At 43.0% G+C, this 27,536-nt stretch overlaps 1 protein-coding gene across 3 annotated transcripts; it reads right to left on the bottom strand.

Moving 5' to 3' along the window:
• Positions 1-118: 118 nt before the first annotated feature.
• On the bottom strand, positions 119-21,022 carry OPRM1 (opioid receptor mu 1). Of its 3 annotated transcripts, XM_080998415.1 has the most exons (5): positions 20,184-21,018; positions 9,134-9,486; positions 7,235-7,344; positions 6,824-6,963; positions 119-1,744 (listed from the first exon to the last, which is right to left on the bottom strand). In XM_080998415.1, exons 1-5 carry the CDS (start codon positions 20,396-20,398, stop codon positions 1,648-1,650), a joined length of 915 nt encoding a protein of 304 aa, XP_080854541.1. In that variant the 5' UTR covers positions 20,399-21,018; the 3' UTR covers positions 119-1,647. The 3 variants fall into 3 exon arrangements, with proteins under 3 accessions (XP_080854541.1, XP_080854542.1, XP_080854540.1); XM_080998416.1 differs by lacking the exon at positions 7,235-7,344 and having other exon boundaries at positions 20,184-21,022; XM_080998414.1 differs by having other exon boundaries at positions 6,824-7,344.
• Positions 21,023-27,536: the final 6,514 nt, after the last annotated feature.

The raw sequence follows: 27,536 nt of genomic DNA, 5'->3' as shown, positions 1-27,536 counted from the left end.
TTTTGACCATTTAATTACACCACACATTAAACAGCAAGTAGAAAATGATATAGAACTACAAATTATCTAGACAATTATTACTGTTGCTTATTCTGGAGATTAGATTCCCCCCCCCCCCCTTTTTACAGAGTATGCTTTTGTAAGCTGTGAATTATTTTTGCTGCTATCATATAACAGAGGAGCAGATGATGGCATTGGTAACAGAACAGAAAACCTTATATAATATGACTGCCTATCTTTTAATTTTAAACAAAATCTATAATTTCCTGCTACATAAGTAGTAAATAAATTTTAAGTATATTAGAAATGCTCAACTACTTTACAGGTGTAGTTATTCACACACACAAACAATTATTTTATGCACATGTAATAATATATGGATATAATTTATTTCCTAATCTATCACTGAATATACAAGTATTGACTATGGTATTTTACAATATTTACAGTTGTCTTCTGTTTTTATACATACATTCAGCAACAACACAAAAGCTTTTCCACACTCCATCTGCTGCCTCACTCCATAATTTTGCACTTCAAATATTTGTAAATGTGTAAAGAAGGAGATTGTTTTTCCAAGTCAGCACAGAATATAGATGAAGAATCTTCTTTGGATGAAATCTTAGTGAAATGGAGGACTTCAACAGATGAGGGTTACAACCTCCACTAACACTCAGAGGTAGCTTTGATCAGTCTTGTTACTGCAGCTAGCTTGAAAATCATTTTTTTATCACTGAGAATGATATGTTGGAAATAACTGTATGGGGGGGAGAGAGAATCTGCACAACTAAACACATATAGATAAAAATGAACTATTTCAAGTCCTATGCAAATGCATTGGATATATACCTTATTTTTCTGTGTATAAGATGCCCCCTACTTTGGGGGACTCCAATTTAAGAAAATGGGGTGAGTTGGCCCAGAGTTTTTTGGGGAGGATTGCCAAAGTTGTTGAGCCACGAAAATCACTCACCCGACGCTGAAATCTCATGCGTCACAGAAGAAAACAAGCGTCAGCCCACTCGCCACCAGCAGACACCAATTGCACGCCCAGTTGCCACAGCAGCAGCCAATCCACAGCAGCCCTTGTCGCAGCCACCAATCAGCCACCCAATTGCCACAGCAAATCCTAAGCAGCCTTTGCAGCAGCCACTAATCACCCACCCAATCGCTGCTGACAAGTTCCTGCTCACAGCTGCAACCAATTGCCCGTCCTGCATATGCACTATCCGTGTATAAGATGCCCCCCCCCCCCCGATTTTTAACATTCTTTTAGAGTAAAAAAACCTCGTCTTATACACGGAAAAGTATGGTACTTCTGAATGATAATCTCCACTGGATTCCCTTTTCCCATACCTCTGATCCTTTTAGGGAGTGGAGTAGGGGGCAGATGGGCTTACTATGGCTTTGAGCCACTGCAGTTCGAGTCTGAATTAAGGTAAGGCTGTCTAATCTCAGAATCATGTTTCTCAGTACCGTAGATGATGAGTGCAAAGTTCCCATTTGGTCAGACTCTCTTTTGAAGTTATTTGTGCAATGGGATTTTGCCACGGGAGCAAATCGTTCTGATGGATACTATATGCAGGCACTTGCCTTGGGGCAGGCGGGCAAGAGAGAGCACCAGTCTCCTCCATATCCCCACCACACTTATAGCACAGCCACCCAGTGGCACTGGTTTGGGGTTGCTACACGGCAGGGGGCCCTGTCACGGCAGTGGTGCAGTTTCAGCTTCCAGAAGTTCCAACTGAAAGGAAAGAAATACAGTGAGAGAGAAAAGAAATGAGCTAATTTCTCCACCCTCCTGCTTGCAAATGATGCTGGGCGAATTTGCTCAGCACGAGCCATTCCTTTCTCAGGGGACAAATCAGAGTGGAGTCATTTTGAGGTGGCAGGAATACCCTTTCACATGACAACATGGAACAACAAAGTCTGAGGAACCCAGGCTGGTTCCAGTGTAAACCTTGATGCTTCATCTCTGCAATACATGCAATGTATCCGATACATCACTAATGTATTTTCTTAGAATAAGTAACCCAATCCGAGGCAATAGATAGCTTGGTAGGAGACCCAAGCTTCAAATTCCATTCACTCCCCTGGTAGTCATGGAGAAGCCATCATCTTGCAGCCTCAGTTACTCCTGTGTAAATGGTAATCAGCCTGCCTCTCTGGACTCCTTTTGATACTGGATGAGCTAAAAATTGCACAACAGTATATGAGTGTAAAATACAGAACTGCAGGATGGAAAATAGAAGCAGTGGACATGGACACTTCTCCTGACTGGGGTGGGGCTGCTTCTCAGTGGTGAGGCATCAGCTTTGCATGCAGAAGGTCACAGGTTTAAGCCCTAACATCTCTAGGTAGGGCTGGGAGAGCCTTTTCTGATATCTTGGAAAGTGGTGACAGTCAGCATGGACAATATTCAGTTGGATGGACACAAGTGGCCTGACTCATTCTAAGGCAGCATCCCATGTTGCACTTCCCTCAAAAGACTCTACTGCCCCATAGGCTTGGAACTGTCTCTCAGATCAGCTGGGTGATGCCATTTCTCTCTCTTACCTCAAAACCTTTCTAAAAGCCCATCTGGTTGGAAGTGACCTATTATCCCAGAAAGGAGATGGTCAGTTGCAAGATTAAAGGAGAAAATATCTGAAGGTGCACACAAAGAAACATATTTGCTTTTCAGGTTTCAAGTTAATAACCACCAACAGAACCACAATGTTTACGAAGTTGTCAAAATGGATCTGCTTCTTATATTTAAAATGTGGATCCCTTTTAAATGTTGGGATTCCCACCCCACTCCAACACACACTGTGCATCCCCCACAACTTCTCACTAGGGATGGAAGGAGCTGTCAGTTTTTGTTCTTAATTTCCAATCCTAAATTCAGTTCTCCACATTTCTGCAGCAATTTGTGAGTTTTGTTTTTTTAAAGTTTCAGTTCTCATATTGTTTCAGAAAGTGTGGATTTGTTTTTCAGTGTGAACTGAATCAAATTCCGCCACCATTCCTCCTTCTCACCCATGCAAACCTCCCCTCTCCCCAGTTGCCAACATTTCACACTCCATAAGTTGTTTCTAACATTATCTTCGCTTTCTCTAGCAACATGCCAACATGAGAGTGATTTGTGGGAAAAGTTCATTTGTAGATCCATTTGGACTTTGAAACTGAGATGGCAGTTCCCTTTGTGACAAGCTTTTGGTCAACTGTCCAGTGTCTGCCTTGTGGGTTCATGTTACCAAACTTGTAGTTGAGAAATTCAGAAATTCTTAATAATGAAATATTCTACCCAGAGGATTGGGGCATGCTGCGCAGAGCTTCATCTTGATATCTTCACCGAGTTGAACAAAGTTTCATTAACCTACACCAATTGAAGATTTGGAGCTACACAACCCAGACTATATAGAATATAAAAATACAACACACACTACGTTACATAACATATCAAACACAGAGTACAATTGTTCCTTTGCTTCAATGGGTCCTTTGTAGACTGCATTAATAGATGTTCTCTTTTCTATAGCCATTGATGAAAAACTATTGTTTGAAACCTGACCCTATTTTTGAATGTAATGTTATTTACAGTAATGTCTTAAACAACAATCCTATCCTCAGGCCACTAAAATCCAGTTGATTTCAGTAGTATTTAAGCATTTTTTGTTTATGACTGCAGACTCACATTGCTACTACTAATCACTTTTACTAATCACATTGCCCCCATCACTTATAAGGTTTTATTTTTAAAGTTGAAATGCTGGGAAAACAAACAAATTCAACAAAAATACGAGGTAGTTCTCATTTCCTCCTTCACCTGCTAGAGGGCCATGGAACAGTTTTGAAAATGAGTCATATAAATAAGAGGTATAGCAAGCTGAAAGGAAATGATCCCAGAATGTCCCTACACAGTGGGTTCCTTTTAGATCTTGGAGCATTCTGAAGAGCTGCAGTCCTATGAGCGTGTGTGCCATTCACAAGATTTAGCATGCATCTGTAGCTTTGGGAAGCAGTACGGTCTGTTTCAGAGCTGTTCTGTATCTTTCCAATTCAACTCATTAATTGGGACCAAATTCCATCTGCTAACAATAAAGCTTCCCTGGCCCCACTTTCACTATAATGGGGAATCTGAAAATAGTGATTCTTTTCTTTTCACAGAACTAGATGAAATTTGCAGGAATAGCAGCCCTGTCCCCCCATTGGATCACACCTGCCAAATCGTAGGCAGATATATCCAGGGGGTTTGCATGCAGGGTACCTTTGAAATTTGACATTAAAAAAGAAAAAGAAAATCTTTTTCATTTTGTTCCAGAATTGGATAGAATTTGCAGGTATTATCACCTCCTCTGATGGGGTGCAGCCTGCACATTTCAGAATTATAGTTGCAGTGTTCTCCCAAACACCTGAAACTAGGCTCTTGCGCTCAGGTGCAGTGAAGGACACTATCCCATTGCCAGTATTGAAATCAGAACTGGCTGTCAGACCAGTCAGTTTCTGTACATGGAATTGGGGGTTGTTACCATCCCACCACTTGCCTCAGATACTAAAATACCTTGGGCAAAATCTCCCGGCTAAAATAAATACTGGAAAGGATGCATATGTGGCATTTTTGGACTGCCGCAGTAGGACACGGGCCTTGAACCTGAATCTCAGAACTACTTCAAATGAAGAATGCAATGAGAAATGGAAAGCTGGAGAGCTGAATTAGAGTAGTGGGAGGACTCAGTTTAATTCCTTGTTCAGCCATGAAACTCATGGAGTCACCTTGGACTGGTCCCCTATCATGCCATCCAGCCAAACCTACCTCACTTGTGGTGAGGATTAAATTGCAGCAGGGGAGGGGAGAACCACACATACTCACCTGAACTCTGTGGTTATGAATGCTATAGATAAGAATGTAATTTTACAATATAGACAAGTGCCCACAGGTCGCCATTTCAAGGCAAGGTTCAACAAACCACAGAGGCAAAGTGGGAGGACTTCATAAATATTCCTAGATTTTTCACCTAAGTGGGTCTTTTCTTAGAAACAGGCACATAAATTCCTTTAATGTGCCAATTTTAGAGTACTTCTGTTAGACAAGGGCACTCAAAGTTCCTGTTGAAACATTAAGGCATTTAGGAGGCCTCCGTAAGTTTACCATATCTCCATACCAATATTAGTAGTGTGAGGCCTTTTCCCACCCTCCGAGTCATCGAATTTCAGATCAGCCACAATGCTCCTCTCAAGATAATGAAGTAACACTTGTAAATGATCTTGATATCTTTGCTTGCTACTTAGAGTTGGTAACTACACTTCAGGTAAATTCTGAGCAGGCCTTGGTCGGAGAGACTTGACACCTTTAGATCTGGAGACCCAAACCAGCTGGCAAAAGGAGCATCTATTCCCTTCTCCTGCTGCTCTTCACCAACAGCAACCTTGTTAACTGTCTGATCAGCTGTCCCTTATTTCTGCAATGATTTCTCCACCACCATTGCAAATGCCCACCATGCATGCACAATGAAAATCTGTCATGGAGCCCCAGAAATGTGGTCTGTGGTGGAGGACAAAGGGGAGGAATTACTAAGAAGAGGAAGAGAGTCACCATGGAGGATAAAGAAGACATATGGGCCAGACTTGGAGAAAGGGCTGTTTGAACAATTCTGAAAGTAGGGGGATCTGTGTATCACATGAGTGGTTGATAGCTGTGGTGGTCATCAACCCTGGCAGTTACTCTTCACAAAATGAAGGTGAAACAAACCTATACTTTGGGTAGTTCACAGGGCTGGGATTTTGGGGCAAGTACTATTGGGCGCCGACAGATGCTGGACACTAGTCCTCTATCCTGGACCTGCTGCCCCCTCTCCATGGTGTTGCTCCCTCTTCACTTGTCCCCTCTAAGCTTATGAGCAGTGGCAGGAGCAAAGAGAAGAAAGAACATCCTTCAAGTGCCTTTTCTTTCCCTCCGAACATTTGTGTGGATTGTGCCCAAGGAGCACAACAGAGGGCATCTTTCCCAAGAACACCCTTCCCCAACACACACACACACACACACACACACACACACACACATGCCCCTGGAATGAACACCGGGAATACCTCTACTGAATAAATTGTGAATACTCAACAGAAGATCGGGGGCTTGTTGTGAGTTCAGCCCAACTGAGCTTGCTCACAAAAGCACCTCCCCATTGTGAATTTCCATATGACCCATTGCAAAATAGATAGCTATTTCAAGGTGAGATCACAACCAAATAATTCTATGGGTTACTTGTTCACAAAAGCCATGGTAGGAAAATGGATCATCAGGGTCTGCTCATGTAGTATGAATCATGGTGATGCAGACATGTCTAAAAGCATTGACTGAAAGTCTATTGCTTGCCAGTCAGAAGTCTAAAGAAGGAGGACTATCAAGGGCCCTGTGGGCTGGCAGTAAGGCCAGGTGCTAGAAGGGCTGATAGTCCTTAGTTATATTGATTCTGACTGGGTACAAGGCAGTTCTTAAAATAGATACAGTTCTAGAATGTTAAGCAATAGCAAACATTCTGTTGCTTCAAAAACTATGAAAGCATCTCCTCCTTTCTCAGCTATGGAATAAATATCACAATTATACACAGACAAGGGCCTGGCCATGCAAGGTACATCTGGGAGCTCTCTAGTTTCCCAAAACCCAATTGGGTCTGATGATGTCTGGATTCATCATTCCATGACTCCCCAGCTAGGGAAGATAAATCAAAAAGAGTGGCACATCTTCCAGAAGCTACACATCAGTAAAGACTGTAATTTCAGAATTCATGTCATCTCCAGGAGGGATTCCCGAATCCAGAGATGACATCTCCACTGCTAGTCATACCTGCTGGTTAGTCCTATCCACCGTGTTGGCGGTGGAGGCATGCTCGCGAGTGTTTTGTCGGACGTGGGTGGAGTTTTGTTGCTCCATGGTTGAAGCTGTTGGGATGCAGAACTCTCTGAAACACCTTTTGAAGTTCTCATCTAGAAAGGCATAAAGGACGGGATTAAGGCAGCTGTTTGTGTACCCTAAAGCAATACAGAAGTGCCAGGAGACGGTCTGGAAAGTAGTTTCTGGGATATGGATCAAGGCTTTAATGATAACGTAAATATGGATGGGGGTCCAGCAGACGATGAAGACAGCCACAACCACGAGGACCATCCTGGTGATCCTTCTAAGATTCCTGTCCTTCTCCTTGGAGCCAGAGAGCATTCGGACACTCTTCAGGCGTAAAATCATGAGCCCATAGCATACCGTGATAATTAGGACAGGCATGATGAAGGCAAAGATGAAAACACAGATTTTCAGCAAGTTCTCCCAATACCATGCTGGGTGAGAGAATATAAGTGTGCAATCAACAGATCCTAGGAGGAAAAGAAAAAGAAAGAAATGAGGTTTGAGAGAATTATTTATTTACATTTAATCCTGTTCTTCCTCTTGCCCCCTCCATCCAAGGCCATAACTATATTCTACTGTGGTGCGAGCCTGTAAGAAAACTCACTGACTTTTAGTGTGATGTTTACAACATAGAATTTTTTGGAAGGGGGGAGATTCAGTGTTCAAAAGGTCAATAAGGGCAGGGCCACACATACAAGTCCCACTCCAAATGTCCCTAGGTATGTCTGCCTGTTCAGTCCCTGAACTTCTCATGTTGACTGGGAGTTGTCTGCAGAAGTTTTATTCATGTTTGCTTGAAAATGAGCAGAACCCTCTGCATAATCAGGGACCTTGATAAAGTGCTTCTGTGCAAGGAAAATATCCCTGAATAGAGTCTTGTTGGCTTAAATTAGCCTATTTTCCATATAAAAGCATTTCTCCAAAAAGAGAAAATAGGTAAGGTTCACATAATTAGGCTTCCTTAAGCTGACCAGCAATAGTTTTGGGCAAAAAGCATCGTTTTGACTGTTAGATAGCTTAGTGGAATTCATAGCTATCTCCTTCCTTCCTTCCTTCCTTCCTTCCTTCCTTCCTTCCTTCCAGTTAGGAGCAAAAGAAAGTCGGAGATAATTTACTATTTAATAACAAAAAGTGTCGTTCACTGCTATTAGAAAAAATCATGTTAAATATCTTGCTTTTTCATTCCCTGTTATAAGTATCTATCTAATTCTAAAATAATCTAAATATAAAAGTGTGCCTTTAAATCACAGTGCCACCACTTAAACCGGGTCTCCATCACTAAATGAACCACAACTTATATACATTAACTTGGGAGCAAGTCCCACTGGAATGGTCCGGCTTACTTTATAATAGACAAGATATAATCCCATTCTTAGCTGATTAGTTTATTGATTAACAGCAAAACCTTATATGTACTTATGTAGATGTAATTCCCACTGTCTTCTAAGCGGATTACTCCCAGGAAAGTGGGTGCAGGATTGTATCCTAAACTGCTTAGTTTCTATGGGTTACATAAAGAGAGATAGATGTAGCCAAAAAATAAAAATAAAATGTAGATGCACTACTTCTAAATGAGGCTCCCTTTATGCAACCATAATGTTCTTTGCAGCTTCTAGAAATTCTTCTTTCTACCCACATAATCACAGCTTGATGGAAGTGTGTGAAGAACCAACAAACCTTCAACAACTCTATTTTGCATTGTACTTGTGGCCTGGCTTGTTATTTGCCAGTGTGTCAGCCTCTGTTTTTAGGTAAACATTATTTCTCATTAGGTATTAAAATATCCCATTTTGATGCATTCCCAGTAATCACCGTGACTCATGTTTTATGTATGTGTATACCAAATTTCGTACTTCTGGGTGTTCTGGAAGTACCTTAATGTTTAGGAGGGTATCATTCCTCTCTTTCTCGATATTAATTTGCAAATGTCCTCCCTTTAAGATCCACTTCCCATTTCCATAATCAGTGTGTCTCAATGTGTGAACCAAGTGTCAGAGTTCTCACTAGGGTGGAAGTATCACCATTTGGGGGTGGATGCCTTTTGAGTCCTCCATTTGAGTGAGTGTGAGGTATAGAAAAGTCCCTTTTTCATTGTAAATTACATGTACTACTGAATTTTCTGACTTTTACTGGAACTGGAATTTAACCTAGAAATTTGATTTCTGCATGGATTTTTCTCTCTCCTTCATTCCCTGCCTTCCTGCCACTGCTGAAATAACTGAGCATCTGGAAATGGTGTGTGAAATCCTTACTCACCATTGCTCTCTTTGGTGGTTGCCATCACCATAACTGGGATGCCGATGGCTGAAGAAACAATCCAATTACAGACGTTGACAATTTTGGCATTTCTGGGGGTGCGGAAATCCAGAGCCTTGACTGGGTGGCAAACTGCTATGTAGCGATCCACACTCATCGTGCAGAGAGTGAAAATACTTGTGAACATGTTGTAGTAATCTATGGAGATAACAATCTTACAAATGGCGGTACCAAACGGCCATGTTCCCAGGAGGTAATTCACACTTTGGAATGGCAGCGTACTTGTTGCCAAGGCATCCGCCAGGGCAAGGTTGAAAATATAGATGTTGGTAGCAGTCTTCATTTTGGTATATCTAAGAAAGTCAACAAAGCAGAGGAATGAAAAGCTATAACAAGATCAAACACAATTATAACCAGACTAATGTCTGATTTGAGGACTAGGGATTAAGAATAACGTATTTTTGTGCCTTGGTCCAGCAATATGGTACAGAAAGAATTTTCGGGGGGACGACTCAGTATCAAGTTTAGCTGTAGATATTTTATCTCTAATTCCTATTTTTCTCCTTGATCTTGATGAGAAGCGTGCTGTTTCCCTCCACCTGTTCTAGTAGTAGAAATATAAACATTTCTCACATATTATACACATAATTAGATAAATAATTTTATGCACATATTTTGTACCTATACATTCTGGGTTTCGTACAGGAACAAGCACATAAACAGATACATGCAATAATTCTATATAACTGTATATAAATACTTATTTATTAATACTTATAAAACAATGTTCTTACAGAGAGGAGAGCGGAACTCTCCATCATGCCATTGGAAAGCTATTCTAGGCAGGGTGAGAATGCCCCTCCTGTATTGGAGTTTTGCTCTGTCCTGTTCTTCTTGTGGGCCACTTAATTGAGGTGGTGAGCAAGGTGGCTATTTCACAGCATCTTACCCAGTGAGAACCAAAGTGATTTTAGATCTCTTCTATGGACACAGCCCCAAAGCTCTGCTTCACTCATTGTAGCTGGGATGCTCTTAAGTATCAATGGCATAAACTCCTGTTTGTGTCACAACAGCTAAGCAGTCCCATAGGACAAGGCTGCCCGTTCCACTGAACAGAATTCAACTGAGGTACTTGGGTTTAACTGCCCTGTATGCTGCCAAAGAGCAACAAATAAATGTCTACCACAAAGTGTCGTTGAACCCAACTCAAAGGGCAAAGGGGTCTGCAAGAAAGGCACGTGATGCCTGCGTTTTGAGATATCTAAGAGAGATCAAGAGCAGGAAGGCATGGCTTAAGCAGAGATGTACTCTGGCTGGTTGCATAAATTCACTTTATGTGCTTCCTGTCCTGCACCTGGCAATAGTCATGTGGATTTTGCACAGCTTTAGCATCCACACAGGGCTCTTTATATGTAAAGAGACTGAAAAATAAAATGAGCATTAAAGAAAATGCACTAACTCATAACATGGTTAGCACAACCCTTGTCCAGAGCCTTTATCAATAGCCTTAAAGGAGGGGGGGGGTCTCACTGAGGACATTCCCCTTCTCAAACCTGAGATCAGCATGAAGATAGTAGGGCTGTGTGAGCATAAGGACAGCTCTTTTTCAAGCTAGGGCTCTGATGCTGACTCAATCCCATCTAAATCCCATTTTTGAAAGAAAGCCCTTTCTCTATCTCCCTAAATTTATGGTGCCTTTTTGCATATGTGCTCCTGCTGTGGCAGAGTATCCTGGAGCTTATTCCTTTAAGTCACTAGAATTAAATTATAGGTCACCCCACTTGACTATGCTACCTGCCTGATATTCAAAGGCTGCAATCCTATCCCTGTGACTAGTTATTTGCTAAGCCAAACAGGCCAGACCCTGTTACTCCTGACTTATACTGTATGTACACATGATTCATAAACCAACCTGAATTAATAAACTGTGCTAATGATATTCCTGAGGAAAAGAAGCAGGCGTACCAATGATTCTCTGGAAAGGTCTCTTCTATCTGATGCTGCAGTACTGGTACCCATTATAAATTGCTGCCCTGGGCAACCATCTATGTAGCTATTGGAAAATCTGGTTAAGAAATATGTGCTGTCCAGCTACTCAAATAGTATCATTTACATTTTTATTAACCTCCTTCTTCATTTTCTCCCTATTACATTTTATATTCTTAGGTTAGGCCATGTTGCATTTTGTCCTATCTTTATGATGAAGTTGTCTCATTTTTCCACACCTATAAAGAATAGCATATTTTTCCATTTAAGAAAGATGATTTCCTGTTTACGAGGGCAGTGTTTACATTGCTCCTTTATTGTTACCGAGTGAGAATAGGACAGATAAGGAGCCGTATTCAAGATGGAATATGTAATACCCACCTCCAGAGTTTTTCTATGATTAAAGTTATTTTCGCTTTGACACTTTCTCATAATTTTGTTTCATGGTTTTTATTACATATTTATGACAGGAGCCAAAGCTAAATGAAAAAAGAGGCGATACCAAGCATTTTATTTGTATTTCTTTATTGCAATCCTAGCAGTACAACTCGAGATACTTGGCAGAAGATCTATTATTTTCCTTCCAATATAAACTCATAAGATGCTCCCAATTCTCTTTTATTTGCCTTCCCCAGATGGCTGCTAATATCTTTTCCAAATGAAATTTCTCTTAAGCAACATTAACATTCGGGTACATAAGCAACGCCAGCAAATGGCTGTGCTAAGGCTTTTGACCATTAAGGGCAGAATTACACTTAGTAGGGCTTGGAAGCCAGGATGGATTGAGAAGTCCTGCTGCAACTGAAACCTTTAAAAGATGTCACTAGTCAATGTAGACAGTCAGGATGAGGCAGGAGATGGCTTGATTTACTGGCTACAGTATGGTCTGTGTTTGTATTCCATGCAAAAAAATCAATCTGCAACAAGATCTGTATAAATGATGCACACTAGTTTATATTTTCTTATTTTGTATCATCTTTTTTGCTTCTTCTACCAATTTTGAGGGGCAAAGATCTAGACAGGCATTGAAGGCTCACCCTTAGCTACTAAAAGTGTTGCTTCACCCCTTCCAACTTCCGAGACTGACAGCACAATTCTCTTCATGCTCTTTAGAAGGAAGCCCCACTGAATTAAATGGGGTGCCTCACAGGTGTGAGTATAGAATGGAATTGCCCACTCGGTTTCTCACTGTGCAGCTCAGAAGGCTTAAACATTACATTTTAAAAGGGAGGGAGGGAGTAGTAGTAGTAATAGTAGTAAATTGTTGTTGTTGTTGTTGTTGTTGTTGTTATCTGCCTGGGTTTCCTCAGCCACTCTTCTAACTCTAGAAGGGAAGCCAGATCTTGGACATTATTTGGCACTGAACCCGAACTTCTTGAATTTTTAATATTGTCACCTTTTTTGCATTTGAAAATGTTGCATGCTGTGGAATCTCTGCATGTTTACCTGTGAAAGGTGTGCAAAACGCTACCCTACTCCACTTCTTTCCTTCTCGTTGCTGTAGCTCTGACCTTGGTCATTGGGCAGCTGATCATATGAGACAAAGAGTGCCTTTTGGTTTGGGTATCAATTATAACAAGACATCAAGGAGCACCTGTCCCAGTTTTGCAAAACTAGTGCCTAGAATAGTGCTTCCCAAACTTGGGTCTCCAGCTGTTTTTGGACTACAGTTCCCAACATCCCTGACCACTGGTCTTGCTAGCTAGGGATGATGGGAGTTGTAGTCCAAAACCAGCTGGAGACTCAAGTTTGGGAAACACTGGCCTACAAGCTGTGGGATAAGGTTAAAAAAGTTGAATCCTGACAAGAAAGACACGATGCTATCAAGAGCAAGATCCTAGGCTCTTGAGTGAGGGTTACATTTGTAATAGGAAGGATGGTAATCATCCTTTGCAGACATAGTGCTCAATCAGAGCTGATTGCTATAATAATAATAATAATAATAATAATAATAATAATAATTTATTTCTCCCCTGGTTTCCCCAGCCACTCTGTTCTGATCTTTTGTTCTGATCTATTGCTGAAGAGTGGGCTTTCCCTTGGGAAGGAGTGGGGGGAAAGGGGAAAACCACTCGGACCCATGCTTTCTAGGCATGGCAAATGGAATTGTCAGTGAGCCATGAGACTGACTGCTTCAAAATATGCTTTACATGTGCTGTCCTTGAAGACACATTGGAAGTAGTTTTGGCTTGCCTCCTGAAAAATATTAAGTGGTGACAACATATTTAGCCAATTCTGCGCCAAGCTGAATTGGCTACCTTGAAAGCACTTCTTGGCCTGGGCTGGAAGTGACAAACCAGAGAGTCTTTAATTTCCTGAATGAGCCCCTGCATTGACTGATTATGGACTGCATTTCAAGCCTTACCTATAGAGCCTCACTGTATGAGTTAAAACATCCCTGCATAGACTAGAGCCTTTGCCACAATAGCTTAGAATTACCTCCCCAAGGAGGTCAGAATCCACTCTTCCCTCACAGCTGTCTTGGAGAGACTGCAAAATCAGGGAGGTTTTTTGGCTGCTGCAGCAATTGGTAGGTTGCCCAGATTTCAGCTCACAATCATTGAGTTTTGATTTGTATTTTACTTTGCGTGTTTTGTGTTTAATTATTGTTTTAAAAATGCTTTCTTACACTTTCTTTGAGCTGTGTGAAAGTGCTATACAAATATTTTAAATAAACGGACAATTCATTTTCTACCTTAGCAGCAGACTAAGAAAACCAAATATTTCATCTGAAAGAAAATCACTCAGAGATGTTATTTTTAACTATACATGTTTTAAATGGTGCTTTTAGCAAACTTTACTGAAGACAATATGACTGATTACATCCATAGCAACTAATGCAACATTCCAGTGATTCTCAGTACACAGCACTGCCTGGTCCACTTCATATGTGTAAAAAGGCTGCTATCATTTTGACTGAAAGCTCCATCCTAAAAATACTCATTGGAAACAGACTGCGTAGCCCCCAATGCAGCTGTTCAAACACTTTGATTCTACTTCTGTTTAGATCTAGCTCATGGCCTCTCTTCCTTGACCCTCCCATACAGCAAACAGGTTTATGGGGCAGGGGCGTACACTTGGCATTAATGACAGCTTCCCTCCAAAGCCTAGATAAATGTTTATTACAATGAAAAAACCCGCAATCCCTGGCCACCTCACCATGCTAAAGTAAGCTCAAAAATGCACCCCATCCAATTTCTAAAGCATTTCTAATGTGCCTTGAAGATGGGGCATTAAAACCGAAGCCTCCTTTTCAGAGGAAGAAAGCTTCTGGGAAACTGAAGGACAATTTTTTGGCACCAACACTAGACATGACAGGAGAGCATGCAAATCATTTGCTTTGTGCTTGAGATCATTTTAATGGATTTGCAAAAGCAACATATTGCATCCAGATGAATGTTCCTGGCAGAACTATTTCCAGGCCTCTTGATATCGTACGACTCTGACATTCTGGTTTCTTTTTCAGGTCTTTATTTACAGATCACAATAACTGTGCAGTCTCAAACAAAGAATGTCTCTAGGGAACAGGCCCAAGTTCACCTAGTATTTAAATGCCAAGAAGGTAAATGGAAAGATCAATCAATCCCTCCGTCTGTTAGGGCAAAAGAAGTGCTGGCCCTCAAACTCTGTTATCAGGTCATATAATCAAAGTATGCAAATACTTTTGCAAAGCTTATACAAAGAAAGCCACCTGCTCTCCTGGAAGGGTGTGTGTGGATCAACCAAGCCAGGTTCAAGGTTAGCGTACTAAGCCCTGAATAACTTAGGCCCAGAAAACCTTAATGACCTCTTTACCCTGTATACCCCAAGTCAAGATCATTGAAGGGGAAATCAACATTGTGGGCATTGATCTACAGAACTCCCTCTCACAATAAGTTAGATAAGCACCGCCCCTACTGAGTTTCAGGTGCCTGGCCAAAATGGCCGCTGACCGGACCTCACTGTGAGTGGCGGTTGTGGCCCACCGCAGCACCTCCACTTTGCCCCACTGCACTGTGACATTTTCCTGGCTGTTATCATGTCTCCTCGGCCGCCACAGAGGCTCATGGGTTCCCACCAGGCCTGCTATTCAAACTGGCCAGTCTGTGGCAGCCAAGGGGGCATGGCTAGGGGAGCAGAACTGGAGCAAGCAGGCTTTACTCAGGTTCACCTAGGGGCCGGATATGGCCCTCGAAGCCTCTTTACCTGGCCGTAAGGACCCTCTCTAGGGCACCCTGTCCCCAGCCACCCCCATCTGTCCAGGCCACTCCTCAGCCCTGTTTTGCAATCTCCAAGAGTGCTTTTTGCCTGGCTGCCATAAGGCCATGAACTCTGCTAATGCCTCTCACGCGCTTGGATGAAAGAGGATGTGTAAGTGTGTATAGAAATTAGCCTGCTGTACAAAGGTAAACATTTACCATCCATGGCTCCACCCAGTGGCAAGTGGCCCCCAGGAGGTTGCCTAGAAGGCAATGTGGCCCTTTAACTGAAGAAGGTTCCCCACTCCTGATCAAGAACAGAAGAAGTGTCTCTCAGGATCCAACCAAAGGCTTATTGTATCTGTTCACAGTAGCCCATCAGATATGAAGCTCATGAGTAGAAGATGAGATCAATAGTCTTTCTCCACTGTTGTTTCACTGTAGGTAGCACTGAGTGGTATGCTGAATATGAACCTGGAGGTGGTTTAGCCATTGTGACTGTATAGCCTTGTCCTTCATGAATTTGTCTAATCCCCCTTTAAAGTCATCTCAATTGGTGGCCGTTAGCACATCAGTAAATACCACCATTTAACAATGCCCTGAATAAATTCCAGCCCATGATTTAGGGAGGCTGACTGGACTTGTATGCTCTTCTTTCTCAGATGTTTTGAGCAGTCTTGGATTAAACAAATCCTTTCAGTCATTGTATTAACCTAAAATAATTGCCTGTATGGATCTAAAATAATCTACCAGAATGGAAGCATTCTGCATATACTTCCTTTCATGCAGGGTCCTCACACTGTGCAATTTTCAGGCAGGGTGGTCTTTGTATAGCTGCAGACATAAATTGGGATACCCAATTTCTACCTGTTGCAATAATGACTTAATTCTTTGCATTGCGGTGGCAGGGGTTGCATTGCGGTGGCAGGGAGTGTAATCAAACATGACTCATAATCAAAATTTCAGGAAATGAAAAACACTTTGGGGACTGTAACTCTATCCACATTTATGCAGACACAAGGCGTACTCAAATCCAGTCAATGGCAGTAAGAAGTGTTTCTTCTGATTGACAGTCTTTACGTCTAGCATGCCATTATTATTCTATAGAACTGTTCACAGTACCAAGAGAAAGTGAGTTCCCCATGGTCATTCATACTCAAAGTACACATGTTCCTCCACTTGATCCACATTTTCTTTTTAAAAAAAGTAAAAAGCAGTTCTGGGAGACTGGTATTTTTATCAGAGCACCAACAGAAGGGAGCTAATCCATTCTGCTTCACTCTTACCTCTCCTTATGCCACTTTCCCCAACCTCATGTTGATTTTCTCTTCAGAAAGGGATACCTGCAGGTCCCAATATATTTGTTCCCACAGGTGCGATAACTACTGGGGTGGGAATCAATGAACAAATGCTTAAAAAGTAGGAATTATACAGTCACCCACTCAAGATTGTCTCTCCCAGCAGATTCTTTGCTTTATTTCATTTTTTAAAAAAGGAACAATGTCTGGATTATGCATTGTCACACTATACCTGCTGTATTTTTTTAAATGTTCTGTAAAAACAATAAAAAATTAGATTTACCAAAAAACAGGGGGGGAATGTTACTTGTGAATGAGTATCACATGTAATTTGAGCCTTAGAGAATTTCATAGCCAAGTTTAGATTGAAATGCAAGTTCCTCACACCAAAATTCATCTACTCTTTCCTATAGACCTAAAAAGGATGCCTGTTACTTTTGGTTTTTTGTATGTTCAGTATGTGAGGTTGCTGCTGATGTGCTTCTCAAGGAGCCTCCTAGAGTTCAAATCCAGTGCCGTCAATGAAAATGTTGCTCTTGGTCATTGTGGGGTATGGAGTGGGAAACCATTGCTCAAATACACACCCACCCACCCCCCCCACCACATATATATGTGTGTGTATATATATATATATATATATATAATTTCTACTCTACCCTACCTCCAAAGACCTTTCGGTAGCTCACAATGTTTTTTCTATTTTATTGTCATAACAAGGCCAACTAGTTACCTCAATAGCTGAGTAGAGATTTGAATTGGATCTCCCTGGCACTAATCAGGCACTCTAACCACTGTTGAAAAAGCAATTAAGTCATTATGCAATGATGAGAAGGAAGGAAATGCATTTGAATAATTAGTCTTATAGCAGTGTGGGACTGTGGATTCAACTCCTGGAGGTTCAGTGGGAGCCCCATACATGCTGTCCTGAGTCCCATAAAGGAAGAACAGGAGATAAATGAAAGAGCAATGACATTCTAAATGCATCTACGAAGAAGGAAGCCAACTGAGTCAAGTAGGGCTTACTCCCAGGCAGATGGAAATAGCATTGCAAAGAGACAGAGAGAGCAGATTTCTTATTGCTGCTGCTGCAATAAATAGCAGATGTTGCTGAAATAAACAGTAGATAATCATTGTCAAAGGTGGTGTTGCTTCTCAGTCACAATCCCCACTTGTCAGCCTGCAAGGAGTTCATAGCACTGTATAAGTAACAAAATGCACCACTCCTTCCCGCTAAGAGCAGACATGGGTGGTGAATGCAGGGCTGGTGTCCAGTGTTGGCATGGCTGGACAGCTGCTGAGAGTGACCCAGCAAAGAGTTCTCTAACAAGAGCTTCCCTGGACCTGTTCCTCTTCCTGTTTGATCACTCACCTCTTTGGTTCAACCAATGGTGGTGGTGGGGAGGAGCAGTCGATGCCACTGCCTGCTTGCACATTGGCTCTCTGCCTGGCAAGCAAGCGGGTCATCACAATGAAGAGGATGGGGAGAGCAGTAGGAGAAGCTGGTGATTATGGTGGTGAGGAGGTAGGCTCCCTGAGTGTGGGGGAGAGCACAGGGTATGTCTTGCCTAAGGGCCCTCTAGAACCCGAAGCCAGGGTGATGCTGGTGTTATGTAGTCAAAACTGGGTCATTGAGAGAAAAAGAGGGTGGTATCAGTAAGCTTTGGAGAACTCTGAGGTTTGTTGAAATAGAACGTCAACACACGGACCCAAGGATTGGGGGGGGGGGGGACACACCCCACCAAAAAGAAATGGAATTCAGTTGCCAATGAATTTTGAGTGTCAGCTGGAAAAAAAAGAGGCTGTCTTCAGCTGCTTGTTGCTTATATAGTTTCCCAAGGAAGTAAGTTAAGGGAACTTTTGCAAGATTTTGTACACTGCAAGATTTTGTTACAGGTGCTACTAAATCTTAACATATGACTGAATACCTTTATGACTTGCAAATGAAGATTTTGCTTCTTTAGGCTTTTGTCCATCCCAGGTGGAATTTTTCAGATAAATAAACTGGTTTCTGCCCCCCTTCCAATGTTGTCTCAGAAGCAGCCGTTTCCACCTGTTGTTATCAATCGTTTCAATAGATGGTGCTGTGTTCTTTTAGATATTGATTGTAATCTTGTTTCTCCTAAATGTTAGCCGGGTGCTAGGAGCAAATTTGATTGCTGTCCTACCTGGCATTCATTAAAGAAATCTAATTTCAAAAAGGCAACAAGAAAACCCATTCCACATACAGAAGTGTTGTGCCCCCCCCCTTAAGATGGGCAACAAATCTCTTTGCAGTAAACTTGCATCTGACAGAAGTATTTCTGTGGAAGAATATTGCACAACATTTCTTTGGAAGAGGAGCTTACTTGCCCAGAAAATGCAAACCTTTAAAGGGGGTTCAGATATTTTCATAACTGAAATAAAGAGGGAACATTTTGGTATGAAAGTCAGTAGGAGGGGGGATATGACCATCAAATTCTGTTATTTTCCCCCGAAAGGATTTTTGGTATTCATCTCTTTATATATAAGTGATTTACTAGCTGGGAGGCTGGCAAAAGAGTACAGACATGTATTTCTAAGACAGCAAACCTGACCATAGAAGGCACTGCTTTTGAGCTACTTGAGAAGGGGTTATTGTTTTGTTCTTTTCTCTCTCCCTGGATATAGGAAGAGCTATGACCCAAAGTTTTTTTCCTATCTAATACATATATTAAACTCTTCACCCGCAAAAAATCATATTCTCACTCAAGAAGAATTTCTTCTCTTTTTAAAAATAAAGTCTTCTTATCACCTGACCACCACTCCAACTCCAAACCGATTTACTTGCACAATCAGACATGCTCCCTGTTACAACTTTCTTTTTCCAGTTACACACTTCTTCTTGCTGCCAGCACAGAGTCTTCAGAACTGCCATGCATATCAGTCCTTAGACATCAAAACAAGAGGCAATGACTGCATCTCTTCTCAACATGATTCCCCACCACCACCAGCAAAGTCCCATGAATACAGTTCCTCCTGAGGGAAGAGGCATCAACATGGTGGCAGTGGTAAGCATAGCCAGGGGATGGTGAGAATGAGAAGTGCCATGGCATCATGGGCACCAATTGGTTTACTGCAGTTTGGTCCACCTTAAAGGTGTCCAACAAATATCTCCTTTCGTGAACTGTGCAAAGGGGTTTCTGCAGAAGATGGGTCCCACATGAAAAAGAATCCCTGGTTTTGGAAGGTCTTCCAAAGAGCACCTCCCAGCCAAACCTTTAGGCCTGCCTTCCCCAACCTGGTGCCCCCTTTGAGACTACAATTCCCATCAACCCCAGCCAGCAGGGTTGGGGAAGGCAGCTTTGGGGTTCTCAAGGGCACACTTATGTTCTCCGGGTCTTTCCTCACCAAGGAAAAAGAACTGCATTTCTCCTGTCTGCACTTTTTTGAATGATCACCCTGAAAATGACCAGGGAACCACCTCCCTTTCCAGTCTCCATGATGGGGTGGTGGGGAGAGCCATCGCCCCGAAAGTTGCCCCCCTCCTTGCCTATTTGCATGAACGGCCCTTTCGCTGGATCCCAGGAAGCACCCTGCCACCGCCTCCCCGCGAGACCCGCTTCCTCTTACCGGATGATGACATACATGACCAAGAAGTTGCCGAAGAGTCCCACCACGCACACGACGGAGTAGAGAACCATGATGACGATGGCCGTGACCATGGAAGGGCTGACGCCGTGGGCAGAGCACAGGCTGCCTCCGCTTGCCTCCAGGCTGCTATTGGGGCCGCCGCACGACAGCTGGGTGCTGTTGGGCTCGCTCTGGTTCCAGGGTTCGCCCCCCATGGTCCCGGAGAGGGCTTCTCCCGGCCAGCGGCCGCCCGACCACAGCGAGGCTCCAAGGGGCTGCGGGCGCTGTCCTTGGTGCTGACCGGACAGCCTCAGGGCAAATTCCCCTTTGCAGTGCAGGAGGGCGGGACCCCTGCCGCCGTCGAAAGCTGCCCCAGACGCAGGAGAGAGAAGGAGGGAGGGAGACGGACCAGTGGGTTACACCTCCCAGCTAAGCCAGTGGCGAAGCGGGAGACGAAAGAAGCGCTGCCTTCTGCTCTGAGCTGCCGCCGCTTCCTTCGACAGGAGCGCACGGAGCAAAAGGGCCGGAGAGAGCAGAGGAGTCACCAAGGAGCCCGGGACGAAGGAGCCGGCAGGAAGCAATCCAAAAGCTTGCGCTCCCTCCCTCCAGATGTGCGCGCGCTCCCGCACCCGCACACACGTGCGCTCCCACAGCTGGCTCTGGCACACGCGCGCTCACCTGTGCCAGGGGGATGGCTAAGCATGGGGAGGAGGAGCCTCCAGCTGATGGGACGAGGAGGCGGGGAGGGACTCTTTTTAACCCAACCTGCACAGAGGCAGGAGCGCTTGAGATCAGGCGGTCCTGCTTCGCGAGCGAGCTGTGGCGCTCTCCTCACCCCCCACCTCCGCCGGTCTCTCCCATCTTTAGCTAACCAGAGCAGCCGCCAGGACAAATGTGGTTTAATAATCGTAGGAAGAGGGTTAAATGTTCGTGAGAGTTGGGTTCCAGCACAGGGAGTGGCCGGAGGGCTGAGTTCACGGTGCTTTCTAGGTTGAGGGGAAGGGGGTTTAGCTACTATCAGTCTGCGGTCCGATATACGGGCTGCGACTACCTTGGATTATGTAACGAACTTGAAAAGTTTGTTCTTTCCGTTCACGCAGCTTTCCTAGAACAATGAGATGGCATTAGATTGGTGCTTTGTTTGTTTTAAATAAAGAAAAGCGAAGAGGGCTCTTATCCGGAAGACCAGTGACCGCGTGACTCAACCGCATTTATACCCTTGCCAGAAGTCTCCCTCGCATAGTAATCACAGGACAACCTTTCTTCAACGGGCACAGTTCTACTGCTGCTCACTGCAACGAAAAAGAAAATTAAAAATCTGGTCAGGTGTGAGCTTCCCGTACCAGAGAGAGGGGAACACATGGCCTTCCATAAATGATATCAAGCATATTTTTTTAGAAGGGGAGAGGTGCGCACAATGTTGGAGTAGAAGTGGTTGAGAGGCTGTTGCCTTTCTGTTGCTTCACCACATTTTTTATTGTTTAAAATGTTCTGTCGTTAGATTATTATTTTTTATGCTAAAAGCTGCCAGAGATTTAGTAGTAAAGTGCTAACAGCAGAATCAAATTATTCCAGTTTTTGGAATACAACAATTAAGAAAAGTAAGCAGGTGAAGGTCTCCAATGCACCAACTTCTTTGAAAAGAACAAATAAGAACTGTCAGTTGGATCCATTTCCTTGTTGTAGCCTGAGTTCCTGGACAGAATGCTTGCCCTTGCCCATCATAATTCATGGCCCGTAAAATCCAGTAGGAGAGGGTGGGCTGGACAGTCCAGTGAGTGGCCAATACAGTGGTGCCTCGCAAGACGAAATTGATTCATTCCGCGAGTTTTGTCGTCTTGCGATTTTTTTCGTCTTGCGAAGCACGGTGTCGGGAAAGTTTTGGAAAAGCTTCAAAAATCACCAAAGTCTTTAAAAACCTCAAAAAAGGCTACCACACCGCGTTCTATGAGTTGCTCCTCGAAGTCAAGTCGCAACTGTATTAACGGTGTTAAGAAAAAGGAAACAAACTTGCAAGACGTTTCCATCTTGCGAAGCAAGCCCATAGGGAAAATTGTCTTGCGAAGCAGTTAAAAAAAACAAAAAACCCTTTCGTCTAGCGAGTTTTTTGTCTTGCGAGGCATTCGTCTTGCGAGGTACCACTGTACCTCAGAATGGGAGGGAGTTATGCCCACCACATTGAAAGAGGTGTGGTGAGGCCCCTCTTAAAGAGGCACTCCTTGGATCCAGAGGTTTTGAGAAAGCTGCTGCTGCCCAATCTCTTATGGGAAGTCCATTAGCAGGACCTGAGTGCAACTACACTCTCCCCACTTGCGATTCCCATCATCTGGTACTCAAAGGCATACTGGTTCCGACAGCAGAGGCATAATATAGTGATTGTAGCTAGCAGCCACTGAGAGCACATATTTGAACAAGCTTCATCCCCTCAGAAGGGGTTCTCCTGTGCCTGCAAATTTATCCAATTAGTTAATAAACAAATTAATAAGTAAAGAAGCTGTAGGCACTTGTTGTAAACATTCCTTATGTTCCCTAATGATGACTGTTGTCATCAAGAAAACATGGGTCAAATGAAAGGATGCTTTCAGTAGTACACATTGTTTGGAAACTACATTATTGTTACCTTGGATTTTCATGGCTGCATGCTCTGTGTATATGACTGAGGTCAAAAAACAGTCGACAGCATGCTTTGAGCTGTATATATTACCTTGTTTGATAACACATGCTGAGTAGTAGAAAGTGTTCTTTGAAGCAGCTCCTGCGTTTCTCCTCTCTAAACATAGAATTACAATTATGTTCCAGCAAGTCCTGGGACTATGGCTTGATTATTTAATGGAGCTATCCATTTGGGGATGATCTGGCAAGCTGCGGAAATGAAACTCCACGAGGTGCAGATCAGTCATGCAAAAATGTCAAATAAAACATAGTAATTTTAAAAACTGACACTCCCACTGGGGTAATTCATGAGTTTCTTAACTTCAGCTGTGGTTTGACTTTGTTAAACGTAGGTTTGGGTTTTGTGTGTGGTAGACTAGGCAGAGAAGTGGCAACTTGCTCTATTTTTTCAGTAGTCTCTTTGGTTCATCCTGTTTGCTTGGTCCATCTTGTGCTTCCCCTTCTACTGCACCTTAGAAACTAAGTTCTGGTCATCTAAGGGCTCTGTCAGAATTTGTTGTATTGCACATCTTCGAATGGACCTCACAAGTGCAGAAATTCATATGCTGAAATCCAGCATCCTCAGGATTTCACTTTTTAAAAATTCAACACACACAAAGTTTCTAGTCCTTAGGATTGCAAAGTGAAGTTCAAAAACATTTTGTGGAGCTATGCCTGGTGAAATAAAATCTGCCTGTGTGTATCTGTGTTAGAAAAAAGAATGATAATGGTTCAGGTGTGAGGAGTCAGTGGTCTGTATGAATGTGCTCCCCCAAATTAACAGCAACAACAAAAGAACTGTGCAGAGAAAGAAAACTGGTGTGTTGATTTTAACTTGCACAGTTTGTTCTAGTCAAAGCATAGGTGCTACCTTTTGCCATCATTTTCATTTTCGCTGTGCTAATTTCACTGTTCTGCTTGACTGCAAGGCAAAACATATGGACTGCAAAAGAAACACAGAGAGTGGCAGGGCTTGTGCCTGACCTTATGCAATTACGATATTTGCTATCACAAAGGCTGCAAGAACAAAAGAACAAAGCCAAAAGAAAACAGCAGCTTTTTGCAAAAGATTGCAATGGTATCTACAAGGAGGGATTGGGAACTGAGAGAAGGTATGGCCTTTCCAATAGCAGAGACAGATATCCTCTGCATAAGGTTTTTGGGCGCAAGAACAAAGTTCTTATTGGACTTACCCTTGACAGAAATACTTGCTTTCAGCTGATTTTCCTTTCACAACAATGAATACTCCCAAGAGGAAAGTGTTCTTTTCAGAGCTCCTCTGCAGAAATTGTATGTGCTGGAGACAGGTAGAAGAAAGAAAGGTTGCTGTACTTTTGCAGGCAACTATAGCTCACTTCAAGAAGATTTTGGACTGCATCCCAGTTTGAGTACTTAAAAAAAAGTTAAGCAGAGTCCAGAAGAATGCATGAGTACTGAATATTAACATCATTGTCCCAAGCATTACTGGAGGGATAGCTCAGTTGGTAGAGCATAGAAGCCTTTTTCACAGAATTGCAGAGTTGGAAGGGACCATGAGGATCATCCAGTCCAACTCTCTGCAACACAGGATTTCCCCGCCCCCCCTCAACATGACCCTCAGATGAAGAGTCTCATGCTCTGACTGAATCACTCTGGGGACTCTTAATCTCAGGGATGTGGGATCCTGTCTTGCAGGGGGCTAGACTAGATGATCCTCATGGTCCCTTCCAACTCTATAATTCTGTGATTCTATGAAAGGAGTTGAATTCCATGTAAATGTACTTAGGATCACAAGGCAACACTTCTCTTCTAGGAGGGAAACCAGGAGGCAGGCAAGGGAAGGCAGGCTGATGGCACCTATCACTGTGTGTGCCCTTGTTCAGAATCTTGTCTTTTCCTAAGGCACTTTAGGTCTCAGAGCTGGTGACAGATTTACCTGTAATCAAATCTTTTGCAGCCACCCTCAGGGAAACCTGAAATGTCATTTCTGCCCAAGCGATGACTAATTTGTTTTGGGAGAAAGCTGAAGTTATGTAGACAGATATCAATGTTCAGTGTGAAGACAGATTTCCTTGGGTGAAAATTTTGGGAAGCTATTCTGGGAGGGAGGGAGGGAGGGAGGGAGAGAGAGAGAGAGAGAGAGAGAGAGAACAATAACAACAGACAAACTGCCACTTCATGAGATAACTATGTAGGGCTGCAAACTGCTATCTTGGCATCCTCACCCCAAGGAAAAAATAGAAGCTGATCTCAAACACAAAATATCATCTAATTTTCAGGAGGGTGTATCAGTTCTAAATCAGTGGCTGCTCTTCCTTCCTTCCTTCCTTCCTTCCTTCCTTCCTTTCTTCCTTTCTTTCTTTCTTCCTTTCGTTCTTCCTTTCTTCCTTTCTTTTAAAAAGTAAACCCTGGTTTAGATACTTTCCTAGTCATCTCTTCTTCTGTGGGGTTGAAGAAAGGCTGCCTGCTCCTTTCTCCAAAGGAACATATAATAGAAACTTGATTCCTTGAAAACCATGTTTGGGCAATCTCTGCACTTCTGAGTGGTACCAACAATGTGAGTTGGGCCATCAAATGTGGAGAGTCCACATCACAAACTACTGCAGGAGGCTGTTGGAAGCAAGGGCTTAGCATTCATTTTTTACATCCCATAAAAGGCTTGGCCAGCTGAGTAAATGCCTGAACCAGGAGGACTCTGACTCTCCTTAAGAGGTTTTGACTTCATGGGTTGGATCGCAGGTGTCCTCCTGTGAATGTGAATGGAAGGACTCAGTGGGTGAGACCATTTTTGCCAACCACTCCCTCCTGCTGCTGTGGAGGATGCCCCATCTAAAGCTGATTTTCAAGGCGCACAGGGGAAGACCGAGTCAGCTAACATGGTGTTATGAAGGTTGTGCACCACCTTCAATCTCTGCCAATGGGTAGCAAGATTCCAAGGGGTTTCAGGCGCTCACCCAGGGTTGTGTTTCCATTGGGAAAATCGAGGCATAGTGGAGGCTAGTGATGGTATTTTACACATATTTACATCTAAAGTCTTCAATGTAGAGGGTGCAGAACATTATACTCCAAGAGTAAGGTTACCAGACGTCCCCATTTCCTGGGGACAGTCCCTGGATTTACAAATCAGTCCCCATACAAAATCCATTGAAGTTGAAAAGTGTCCCCGGATTCATTGAAAAAATCTGGTAACCTTATCCAAAACTCTCTCATTCTCCTCTCATAGCTTCAGGAAACCTGGGTCTAAAGCAGCAGTCAGTCTTGGCCCCCAGTCTCTCAGTGCAGCCTCCTCCAGTCAGCACATGGAGTTCTGCCTACTTCCTCCCATCACCTTGGCAACCTCAGAAATCTCCTGCCTCTGTCCACGCCTCAGGGCAGAGGGGAAGGATAGTTTTTTTGCACTGTCAATTTCCCTTCATGGCCAAGTACCTGGCTCCCCATTGTTTCTCAATGGCTCTGCAGTTAGCTAGCCAGGCCAGGCTGGTTTGCATAAGCTAACCCAGGAATTTATTGTCTCACACAGTTCTGCAGTATGCATTCTCCCTTCATATCCCAAATATTATCTAAATAGTACCATTTATTAATTTCAACCATTCACTAACTGGTACCCTAGATCTGTGACAATAGCCCCTCCTGCCATTAGGAGGGCTTTTTCCATGAGTGGATACCATACGATCTAGCCTTATTTTGGCTTTTAAAGCAAGCATTAGGCCCTGAGTGGCCTGAAATTAGAGATGGGGGAAAAATTCAGTTTCGTTCACATATATATTCAAACATATCACATTCACAATTTTTGAAATGGTATGTGAACTGGAGAATTTGCAGTTCTCCAAATTTTGGCAATGCAGTTCTCCAGTCAAGTTACAAAAAATGGTAACTATTCTAAAAATGTGTATATTACAAAAAATAACATACAAAGATGTATTATGTTATGAAGCACTGCTTGTCAAATGTGAATCTCAGTCAAAACTGCATACAGCAATATGTTTATGAGGAGAAATCTGCACTAAAATGCTGACAATTTTCCACCAGCATTTATAACAATTGCAAATCATTGCAGAAATGTGGAGAATTGAATTTATTATTTGAAAAAAATGAAAAGTTGGAAAAGCAAAATTGACAGAGTTCTTAAACACATCCTGGAATACAGGAGCATTGCTAAGCAGAAGTCCATGATACAAATTTGCATACCATTAGCAGATAGCTAGATGCCTCTGGCTGCCCAACTGCCCTGTAAGCAAAGGTGGTTTTTTTGAGGGGGGACTACTTTTTTTAAAGGGGAGTCATAGGGTCAGGAGACCTTGGGCTCTGGCCCTCTGAGCCACCCACTAACAGCCATGCTGGAATATAACTAGCAGTTCAAAAGCATGCCAATGCAAGTAGATAAATAGCTACCACTGCAGTGGGAATGTAAACAGTGTTTCCGTGCGCTCTGGTTTCCATCACAGTGTCTCTTTGTGCCAGAAGTTGTTTAGTCATGCTGGCCACATGATCTGGAAAGCTGTCTGTGGACAAATGTCTGCTCCCTGAAAGTGAGATGAGCGCCACAACCCCATAGTCACCTTTGACTGGACTTAACCATCCAGGGGTCCTTTACCTTTTATAACTAACAAGATGCATCCTGCTGCATTTGTGGCACTGAAGTCTAAGCACGTTTTGCTAAGCTGGAATTCTGAGCTCATTTGGATCTGCTGCTCGTCTGTGAAGGCAACTAAATTTATGTGC

Source organism: Podarcis pityusensis (genome assembly GCF_964106645.2).
Source record: "Podarcis pityusensis genome assembly, chromosome: 3".
NCBI classification, from domain to species: domain Eukaryota; kingdom Metazoa; phylum Chordata; class Lepidosauria; order Squamata; family Lacertidae; genus Podarcis; species Podarcis pityusensis.
This window is presented reverse-complemented; position numbering and strand designations above follow the sequence as displayed.